Raw genomic sequence first — 11,935 nt, 5'->3', positions numbered from 1 at the left:
CTTGTGTTCACCAGGAGAATTATGCTGTAATTCAGGTGCTTCCTGCTTTCAAAGGCTCCTTGCCCTGAGTTAAAAAGAACAAATAGTCCAAGAGACGGCGATGAACTATTCAACTGGGAATCACAGGAATTACACACATAGTGTTGCAGCAGCTGAAGTCTTGAACCATGGAGGACGTCTTTGACAGATGCCAATCCTGGTTGTTGTTTAAGTTGTTCTTGTTGTTAGTTGTTATTAAACCGCTGAATGCAGGAAGCTTTTAAGCTAAGATATGGAATCAAGAGACTAAGTTTAAAGAGCAGGAATAGGTCACTGGAAAGGGAGAAGTTATGTATTATAACATCATATTGACCAATGGTAATCGCTCAATGTTTTGCTTATCAATAACATCAATATCTTTAAAATATTTATGTTTTCATAAATTTGAGAGAGAATTTCTTGTTATGCATTTATAGTATGTTTACCCAATTGTGTACAAGTTTGGTTGTGTTACAAAAACCTTTCTTTGGATATATTTGTTACCGTTGTTACAATTATTATTGATGGGTTTATAGTTACAAAATTAAATATGTTATCTATTTTATTTAGACCAAATGTGCTATCTGTTATGTATTTTTCAAGCCAGGAAAGCTATAGACTTGACTTTTTAGTGGACATTGTTAAAATAACTTGCAAAGGATTTGCCTAAGTGGCTTGCATATTTGTAATGTGCATTCTCTGTGATATGTACAAGAACAAAGGGTTTGTGGGAGTGATTTTCCAAGGAATTTCTGTCAACTATGTTTCAAATTCACAAATCTTTCTTTCAATAATGGAGCACTAACAAACTTATATCAAGGAAGGGAAACGTTGCAATGTATCTTTCAATTTTCCAAACCCATACAAAAGAATACACATTTTTGCTGCAACCTAAGATTTTCAGACCCTTGGGCTAAGATTCTCACTGCCTTTGTTAATTATTTTGTCATATCCAGAAAGTAAGTTATTTTAAAAGTAGCATGTTCCTGTCTCGTTGGTGCTGGTACAGTGCCTCTTTAGGCATGGTACAGTCACAGTCCCCAGAGAGGGACTGTGGTACAGTGTATGTTACCTCTTTAGGCCATGATGACAAAGTACATTCCAACTTGACTTCTCCAATGTACAGCAAAGCCAACAGAAATCACCTTAAAAGTTTACTGTTCGCGATTGTCAAAGGATGCACAGAAATGAAGGATACGCCAATGTAGATTTATTCACCAGATTCGGCAATCAGATTTTTAAAAAAGGGTGATAGTCACATTTAATTTCACTGTGATAGTCCAATATAAGTTTTCATAGTTCCTGTGTTATGAAACACCATATCATGGTTTCTTTATGCTGGTTATTTTCCTTGTTGAAACTCAATAAACGTTGTTTCAATGTCAACAAAGTTCATCGTGTGAAGAAGCTGATTTCTATGACAGTCAGGATGAATGCTGTGCGTTCGTTCATTTGCCAATCCAGGTACAGATATGCAGCAGTGAATGTCAACCCTACCTGGGCTTGGGATTCCCATATGGGATTTAAAAATCTGCCATATGAGGTTTGCTAAATGCCCCACCCCCTGGGACAAGACAAGAAAAGGGCGACAGTCCTAATCAATCCCACCAGTCCAGTATGTGCTTAACACTGCCCCCACAGGCCCAGTTTCATGGCAAATCCCATCTAGTCCCCAACATTTCACTGGTATTGCTTGAGGCGTGCCTCCTCACTTCTAGAATACAATCAAACTTGTGTATCTTGGTCTCTCAAGGGACCAAGAAAAAGTGCCCACTATATATGGACAGGTGGCCTTCCTGTGGAGGGTGTGTGTGGCATTACTTAAGTGTAGGTTGTGTGCTGAGTGGTGAATATTTGAAAAGACAACAGTTATTATCGAATTCCATGACATAAATCTACATTCATTTTAGTTTCTCAAAGTTTGTGATGCACTTGTAAAAAATGTCTTGCCTTCCAGTCTAACCATTTTTGACTAAGGTTATTCAGAATCAGATATGCTGACCATTACACACAGATTTTGTACCGCATTGGAGCAATTATATGTGGCCACTGACCCCAGGCACAAGATAGGTTGCTGTCCTGTAGAGGGCCGTTAACATGTAAAATGTGATGGTACTACCATAAAGTGACCGCTATAGAGGTGAGCACTGAAACAGGCTGGACTCTAATACATTGGCTCCTCCTACATCTGCATCTTTGTCAACAGCTCCACTGTGATTTGCGCCATAGCTGCGTGAGTGTTCCTAGTATGACTTTACAATCATAACCAGCATGTCTCAAAGACGTCATACATTATGACTGATTGTCAATCGCACTGCCGATGTTTGGTTCCATCAAGGCTACCAGTCTGAAAGGAGGGTACTTCATTTGCATGCATAATTAGGGATTTAGTTCAAATTCGAACAGCGCCCTCTAGCCAATGAGTGACGGTTATGGCATTTTTCGCCAGAATTTTATCCGCAGATATCTCAGCCTTCGTTTAGCATCCGTCCTGTTTCCAGTTAGCGGCTGAATTGTACTCTTAGTTAGTGTTCGCCGATGATTTTTTATGGGGTTTTATCGATTCGTTTTTGCGTTAGCCTTATTTTCATGGTTTTCGAGCGACCGAAAATGCCGTTCACTAAACACTGCCGCAAAAGCATATCCAAAGTCAAATTTCCATGAGAAGTAGGGAGGGGACGTATCTTGAGTAGGTCCATACGATCTGAAAAAATCTCAGTGGCTTAAGCCTCCGTTTTTGAAATAAGTCTCGTTGAAGTTGACTATGCAGCGACGTTCATGTGTTAAATCTAACATGGCGACCTACAGCGCAGCGTGAGTGTACACGTAAACTCTTTCAGCTCTTTCTCGGTCCTCACCGGCTAACTTGGCAGATTTTTTCGGTTCTGTTTATGTTTTCAATGATTGTGACGAGGAAGCAAGACTGCAAGCTTGTGTTACCTCACTGGCCAACACAATCTGCCTGGCTGGCTTCTCGGTAAAGTCGTGGACAGTGCAAATGGAAAAAAAAAACACTACGGTGACAGAAGGGCTACGTTTATCACTGTCTGCGGCCGTACACGTAGTATAGTGGTAGACACCCGTCGTACTGACTAGCAGTGCTGTTTCGTTTATGAGTGATTTTTTCCGTTTTCGCATTCTAGTAGCTAGCAAGCATACAAAAACTGTAGGAAATAACATCGACTGCAAAAAATCTCCGTGGATAAATACGGCTACTCGGGACACTAGTACGTGAATATAGATGCGGCTAGAATGATAGCCGGTAAACAGCTGCGCGTTGCGGCCATCCCTGCTAGCATTACCGTGCGTGCTCGAACTAGACTGGCACATTTTATAACTCATGTAACTAGCAAAATTTTTTTTTAAGTATTGATGGTCATAATGTGACATTAATTAAATACTTTATTTATATATAACATCAGTGACCCGAGATTATAGGAGTAAACTTTGAAAAAAATGAAAGATTAATCGTGTAACACCCGCGCCGTGTGAACTACAAGTGGTTTGGTCGCGGTAAACAGCGTGGAGTGTACGTAGCGTAACGGGTGTTCGTATACTCATAGACCCTCGAGATCTACGTATACAGCGATATGGTAACTGCATGCCAACATTCAACACTGCCGCAAATACATGTCCATGGTCGCACGGTCATGAAAATTTCACCAAATGTTGACAACAGTTAAATGAATATTTTCTGAAATTTTCGGCTTGGCTTAAGACCTCTAAGGTCATTATCGAGCTGTTTTACGAAAAAGGTGAAGTTTACTTCCGCATTTGGCGGGTCGACCTCGCCACCCACTTTGTAGCGATTTAAATAAAATCTTCTCAACTTTTGTGAGTTTACCCAAGGAAAACAGATCATTAGTATGTATGCTACAACTGAAAGCAAAAATTATAGTTCTAGCTATTGTACGTTTTGCTGCACGTCGATATTTAAAGACCACCCTTTCGCCGTATTTTATCCCTCACTGCAGTGGCGGTCAGCGTAACGAAAACGAGGCTCTCTAACACGAACTTTTATGCAAATTTCATAGGCTCCTTTCAGACTGTACTGTCTACTGTTCCACACTTCCAGATACTGGAACGCAACGCTCATCCTGTAATATGGCCGTCCCTGCACATCTTGAATTTGTCAAGAGCATATGCAGAATGTAAAGCTAAAACTAACGTGACCGCACACCGACTCCCCGGTAAGGGTGACTTAGCTCTGAATTGGTACGGATGTTTCCGGGACTATGCATATTTTCTTTACCATATATGGAAATTGTTTATGTTATCAATAAATTCATATATATATATATATCCAAATCCTAGTTACGCGGGAGGAAGAGAGGCTTAGAGCTGAGAACGTCAAAGTTGGGGGGGATCACTGATCAAACAACAAGCGCACACACAGGTACAGGTATCTTGGATCAGTAGGGGGTATTTATTCAATAACAATCAACTATGAACTAATAAACTAACAGGTCACGTGTTTAGCCCCATTGGCATGCAAATGAAGGTAAACAAAACAGATGAGGTATGCTGGCTTAGGGGGCAAACACTGCTAACCTAACTACAACTAACAGACAACTAACCTATGGACTAAAGTCTAAACTCCCCTACAATTGTAAAGCGGAACAAAGAAATTAATCATAATAAATCAAGCAAAGGGCATCAAGTAAATGAATAAAGCTTGCCCTGTAGTTAAAGGCAGTAATGAATATCAAATTACATATCAAATAAAAGTAAGAAAAGAAAAATACAGATCATTAATTGTATAAACTCATATGATAATGAGCTGAATGAATTACAAATCATACGTAGATAGGAAAGAAACTATAAACCATACAATAAATAAAAATGCGGAGTCACTGTCAAACTATACGTAAATAAGGGTGGGTAGGGAGGGAAAGGCTTGCAGCTGGAAGCAGGACGGCATCGAAACTGCTGCTAAAATCAGACTGCGGAATGGGTTTAGTTACCCGCTTATAAAGGCAAAACGTTGCATATGGAAATGTGACCTTTACAATTCAAAAGTGACTTGAAGCCAATAAGTTTACTTAATATATGGAAATCTAACCTTGACAATGGCAACATGTTGCATATGGAAATATGACCTTTATAGTTTGAATGTGCCTTGAAAGGCAATAAGTTTGCTTATGGAAATCTAACCTTGACAATGGCAAAATGTTGCATATGGAAATCTGACCTTTACAATATTCAAATGTGTCATGAAAGGCAATAAGTTGCATATGGAAATGTAACCTTCACGATGTAAATGTGGCTTTACATAAAATATTACTACTCTCTAAAAATACTAAAACAAATGCTTGTGGATAAACAATGAATAAACACAGTGATCCCCCCTAGCAAGCTCCACATGGATTTGAAACCAGTTAATGAATTAACTTTGCCTCAAATCCTAGTTACGCGGGAGGAAGAGAGGCTTAGAGCTGAGAACGTCAAAGTTGGGGGGGGATCACTGATCAAACAACAAGCGCACACACAGGTACAGGTATCTTGGATCAGTAGGGGGTATTTATTCAATAACAATCAACTATGAACTAATAAACTAACAGGTCACGTGTTTAGCCCCATTGGCATGCAAATGAAGGTAAACAAAACAGATGAGGTATGCTGGCTTAGGGGGCAAACACTGCTAACCTAACTACAACTAACAGACAACTAACCTATGGACTAAAGTCCCCAAGACCCAAGATACCTTTAGACATAGGGTGTATTAAGAAGTAGGTAGGTTTTTGGCAAAAGTACTGATTGCCTCAATGCGGAGGGGAAGGGAAGGGTGTAAATAGTTTCTAAAAGAATCACTTTTCCAGTCACCTAACAACTTAATAAGTTCAGGAGAAATGCCACATTGCAAGGCCCATGATGCACCACCCCGACGGAAACTGTGCGTGGAATACTGATCAACGTTACATACAATAGGGGTCAAAAGAGTGAGGAGGCGCTTGGAGAAAGCAGATGGGAGAATGGGGTGGGCTGGGGGAATGATAAAAGCAGGACCCTCCAGCGGGGCAGGAGTAGCAAGAAAAGCAGACAGCACAGCAGAAACTGGGCAAAGAAGATGCCCTGGGATGATGGGTAGAGGAATTATAAGCTCACGTTCTTTGGTCTGAATTGTTTTTGACCATCTAACAACAACACCAAGACCCCAAGGAAAAGTCAAGAAGTCACCACGGGTAAGGTGCTTGGAAGAATCAAAAGATTTAAGGGAAGGTGGAAGAACATTTGACTTACGGAATAAACCAAAGAACATCACCAGACAAACTGCCCAGAAAACTAAATCAACAGTACAGGCCAAATTTAGCTGTGAGCGAATGCCAAGTAAGAGAACAGGTGTAATCGGGAGTTTACGGGACACCGAAGAACCTTTCACACAGGCTATACCTTTGAGGAGAGTTGATAGAGTAAAATTACAGGCACTGTCAAGAGGGTTAGGAAGCCCACATTCTGAGTGAAGGAGACGAACAATGTTAAGATACTGACGGATAGAAGACACTTTTAGGCGCCGAGCAAGATAGACCACATACCTACACAGGACGAGGGGGTCAACTGGAACAGGACAGTAGCCAAAAGAAAGACAAATTCAAGATAAGCTTTCCGGTGCACTGCATATGTGGTTTTCGTTGACTGAGCAAAAGTATGGCCTCTGTAGAAAGCAATTTCTAGGTCCAGTTCAGACTCTAGCTGCTTGAGTTGATGATCTGAGGGTGAAGAATTAAAGCAGCAGTAACAGACATATGGTTGCGAAAAGTTGAAATGAAATCTGAGAAAGGTACTGCTGGGCTAAATTGAGAGAAAAGAAGGGAATAAAGACGCCAAGCTTGTCCGCGTTGATGCAATCGTGAAATTGCATCTGGAATGTCATTTTCTTTACCTGGGACATGTATTGCTTTGATATTGAAATTGTATCTGACTGACAACCAAAACAAATCCCTAAGGGCGGACATTACCACAGGATTGCGTGAAGTACCATGGTTGATACAGGCCATGGCAACAGTACTATCTGTGAAGATATGGACCGTAGAATTCGTCCAATGCTTTGCCCAGCGTCTAGCAGCTAAAATAATGGACAAAGCTTCTTTATGATTAATGTGCAGAGAAGCAACAGCAGGCCAGTCACAAGACCACAGGGTATACTGCCAGTCCCCTCTGTGGAAAATACCAGAAGCTAAATTAGACGCATCGATATGAACATCTGTAATAGGGCGAGGATCGATAAACTTCGTAGCACCATTGAACAAAGGCAAGCATTGTAACCACCATTGGATGTCAAGGTGGAAATCCTTAGATAAGAGCATTTTGTGCGAAGAGCGGCGTAATTTGCTTAGCTGGGAGAGAATACGCTGGAGGAAAGTTCTACCTCCTTTGATAACTCTGCATGCCCATGCCAATTTGCCTGCGAGGGTTTCAAGCTGGCGACGAGTAGCCCGTTTTCTCAAAGAAAACTTAAGGAGCAGATCGTAAAATTCTTTAAGCTTTGGCTGCGGTAAGCTTAAAGTAAGCAGTAAAGTATCAATTTCCACGCCAAGGAAAACTAAACATTGAGTAGGGCCTTCTACCTTCTTCCAGGCAATACGAAAACCTAGCTTTCTTAGTAGACTGAGGAGAATATTTAGAGCCTCTAAACAGGAATTGTAATCGGGAGCAATTATGAGGAAATCATCAAGGTAAACAACCATAGCATTAAAGCCACGCCGTGCCATCATCCGTCTAACACTCTGAGTTAACCTATGGAAAATACTTGGAGAAAGTTTTGCACCAAATGGCAGGCGGGTGTCATGAAGGTAAGTAGGGCGAGTTTGACCTTGAAACGTCCATTCAAGGCCTGTGGCTGGATAGTTGGAGGGGTGAATTTTAACTGAACGATAGGCAGATTTAAGATCAACCTTGGCTAGATAGCTACCGGGAGAAATTAGCTTAATTGCGTCATCAAGCGACTAATACTGAAAATGTTGGTTTGTGGCATAATCATTAACGGCCTTGCCATATGGCTGACTACAATCATGAATCAGGCGGATTTCAGAAGAGTTTGGCTTAGGGATAGCTCCCAGTGCGCTTACAATAGTCGGCTTTTGATCGGTAACCAAATAATGACCTTCAGCAATTTCAGCAAGCAACTGAGCTTCAACTTGCTGGCGAGCATAATCGGTAGCGGATTTGTAGTTTTTCATGTACGCAGGCTGTAAATTAGAGGAGTCATCAATAATGTGAAAGCCATCTCGAATACCAGTAAGAAGAAAATCGGCATCAGGGTCATTTTGTAACTCCGATTGCCAAACGGAATAGTTAAGAGAAAACTCAGTGGTGGGTGGCTTTGGCAAGAAAGAAGGCAGTGACTCACAATCTAGTTTTTTGGACTGGGAGTAGCGGCTGAATCATGAACAGATTTGGGATGAGGTTTTCTACAAGATGCATCAAGACAAACATGAGCGTATTTGCATGTGAGACCAAATTTACAGCTACCCTTATTAAATCCCAAGCAGATTGGCCGACCAGATTGGCTGTCAATTGGAGCTTGGGTTCGACCAGTATTGTTTTCAAATTGGGTATAACTTTTCCCAGTATTTGCCGTATTTCTATGGCTGTTAGGGAAAAATGGCACTTTGTCCCTCAAATGAACAGAGGTTAAATGGCCTATATCTGAACCCCACGGGAAATTGTGGGTAGCTTGATATTGGCGGTATTCTCTATCGAACTGGATAACAGAAGACCAGGTGTACCGATTTGCTAATCGAGAGATCTTTTTGGTTGCCAAATAGCTGAGAATACCGTTACCTTGTAATGACCCATTTTCAATTTTTTCGTAAAGAATGGCTGCATTGGCCCCCATCCACTGGGATGGCGTAACTGACTCTAAACTGGGTTTTTTTGTTTCTGACTCTAAGACCAAACGAGTGCCACTTTTCCCTGTACTAATAACGTGTTGTTCGATAGCCTTGTCAGCTGGTGACAAGTAATCTAAGATATCAGCATATTTCTCACCTTTTGACTTTGTTTGCATATAGACTTTCGGGTCTAAATCGGCTCGAGGCTGATTTACAGTGTCATTAGAGTTAGCAAGAGTTTGTGACTTAATCAAAGAGTTCAGCAGACTTTGCAGAGGTGTTGTTCCGGCTGGAGCTGCATTTGGTTGACCACAAGCGGGATTCAGGAGCTGCTGGAGAAGACTGCCAGTGTCGGCTGCATTGTTGTCTACTGTTGCTCTGGTGGCATCTGTTTCCGACGCTAACTGTTGAGGTTCATCGGAGGGTCGTCTTTCAGTTTCTTTCAGCAGTGCTTGTTGTGGTGACTGGTTATTTTCTGTGGAGCTTTTGATGGTGAGCTGCAAGTTTTTCACTGCTTCTTCGAGGAGGCAACACTGGGCGATTGGTTGAATTTCGAGCGTTGTGATATGTGAGTCTTTTATAAGGCGCATTGACTTCATAGTGACGAATCCCCCTGCCGCTAGACGTGCTATTGTAATGGGGGTAAGGTCGTTGTCAGCCGTCCATTGTTTAACATCAGCTGGAGTTTCGGGACCGGTACCAACCTCTTCGACCAGTGCTTTCTGGCTCTGGGGTGTTAGGTTTAACGTCAACATACCTGGTGTTTCCATGTTGACGTCTTCAGTCTGTTGTCTAATCGGCCATCTTGGAACTGGTGGTTGCCGCTGTTGGAAGCTGTCCGCTGTGGCTGCAGATGTTGCTGAGGCGCGCAGTCTGTCGAAGGCTGTCTATTGTGGTCTGCGATGCTGCAACTGGAAAGGCTGCTTTCTGAACGGCATCAACGGCTACAGGATGGAAGCTGCAGGTTAGGCGACATCAGAGGCTGATGGTTGGAGGCAGGACAGCATCAAAGGCTTGCAGAAAGGCTTGCAGCTGGAAGCAGGACGGCATCGAAACTGCTGCTAAAATCAGACTGCGGAATGGGTTTAGTTACCCGCTTATAAAGGCAAAACGTTGCATATGGAAATGTGACCTTTACAATTCAAAAGTGACTTGAAGCCAATAAGTTAACTTAATATATGGAAATCTAACCTTGACAATGGCAACATGTTGCATATGGAAATACAGTATGACCTTTATAGTTTGAATGTGCCTTGAAAGGCAATAAGTTTGCTTATGGAAATCTAACCTTGACAATGGCAAAATGTTGCATATGGAAATCTGACCTTTACAATATTCAAATGTGTCATGAAAGGCAATAAGTTGCATATGGAAATGTAACCTTCACGATGTAAATGTGGCTTTACATAAAATATTACTACTCTCTAAAAATACTAAAACAAATGCTTGTGGATAAACAATGAATAAACACAGTGATCCCTCTAGCAAGCTCCACATGGATTTGAAACCAGTTAATGTATTAACTTTACTTATAAAGAAATTTTATTTCTGTCATCATCGTTTACTAACATAAATACCTAACTACACCGGAATCCTGAATTATAATTCAGAATGTCCATGTATGCCCGCTCGGTGCTGCTACAGTATGAGTATGGCACAAATGTGAACGGCATAAATGCGCGTTCGGTATACTGTGACGTCAGACTATATGAACGTTGACATTGGTTAGGGTTTAACCATCATATATCTGCGGGGGTGGGAAAAAGAATAAAAATCAACAGAGCAAAATTAGTTGGAGATTTGCTGTTATGCCGAAAAGATCGCTTTAGAGAAAACTGGGAAACGAAGTGTGGAATTCTGTAAAATTGCATGCTCTGCCTTCTCGAAGGAAATGTTAATTGCTGAAAACACAGAAAATGTACGTCCTCATTCTAACCACCCCTGGTACGCCCTGATCCCTTGGCATATCCGTATGCCTGATAAAAGTGAGGAAGCCGTGAAGTAAGTGTACAGAACAGGAAGATGGGCGCCTCAGGTTTACGAAGGGGACTGTGGTTGACGAGGTTTCAGAGGTCTGAAGGAATTCAAGTGTAACTTAGGCTAACACCTTGGTTTAAATAGGAAGTGGTGAGTAATGTCACTAATTTCAATTATACTTTTGCGGGAGTGTGCGGATAGTTTTGCTGTAAAAGCAAGCAGTCTTCACAACGACACGAAATATGTCAAACATACCTGTGGGTTACCTTTGGGAATTTTGTGGTGTCACAATTTGCGGTTGTAGATCTAAATACTGTATTCTTATCGTTGTATTTTTATAGTAATTGGCATGTTTAACCCTAGGTTACTATGGAGCCCACCGTTAATGACCGAGTGGACTTAACAGCGTAAAATTAATAATTTCTCAATTTTTGTTGCTCTTGTCGCGCATGTCGTCTGCTGTGTAAATTACGCATTCATACAATTTGTTACATGTAGGGGTTGTGGAAAATGGACACACGCACTGACGACCACGAAATTCATTGCGTTCAGGAGAGCTATAGCGGGCTTTAATAGTTTCACAATGTACTTCGATTATCGTGATGTGTGCAAATTCTCAGTAACTATGTAGGCCTAAAGTCTATGGTCAACGAGGTAAGCCGTTAAAACCGTGTACATTCGTGATAGTTTCATGGTTTGTCCCAAATTCATTGTTTTCTATGGTAAAGTTGGACCTGTATACAGGGAACTGGGGGTGAAAGGGTTAAGGTAGTTCGCGCCACGAAATTTTAAGATTTAAGATTTTTTCTCGAATTTTCAGTAACAGAACTCCATAAGCCATTCTTTGTCGAAATGAGGAATAAAATTCTGAGGTTAAAGTGAAAATTTGGTATTAGAGAAAGAAATTACCCAACTAATATTTCCCGACTCTCTAAATTAATAATGGCCACCATTTCCGTGTTAACTATATGGAGAAAATGATTTTTTTGATTTTCGCAAAGATAAACCGGTGAAAATTTTATTCACTCGATTAGCATCAAAAGAATTCCCCGAAAGGCGTAGACCAGAAGAGTATTGCAAAAGTTTGAGAATCCGAATATATGTCCCCA

General features: G+C 41.2%; 1 protein-coding gene across 1 annotated transcript; it reads right to left on the bottom strand.

Moving 5' to 3' along the window:
• Positions 1-4,421: 4,421 nt before the first annotated feature.
• LOC139120403 (uncharacterized) lies at positions 4,422-10,370 on the bottom strand. The gene is made up of 2 exons (XM_070684799.1): positions 9,007-10,370; positions 4,422-6,725 (listed from the first exon to the last, which is right to left on the bottom strand). Exons 1-2 carry the CDS (start codon positions 9,617-9,619, stop codon positions 6,523-6,525), a joined length of 816 nt encoding a protein of 271 aa, XP_070540900.1. The 5' UTR covers positions 9,620-10,370; the 3' UTR covers positions 4,422-6,522.
• Positions 10,371-11,935: the final 1,565 nt, after the last annotated feature.

This window comes from Ptychodera flava, chromosome 20 (assembly GCF_041260155.1).
Source record: "Ptychodera flava strain L36383 chromosome 20, AS_Pfla_20210202, whole genome shotgun sequence".
NCBI classification, from domain to species: domain Eukaryota; kingdom Metazoa; phylum Hemichordata; class Enteropneusta; family Ptychoderidae; genus Ptychodera; species Ptychodera flava.
This window is presented reverse-complemented; position numbering and strand designations above follow the sequence as displayed.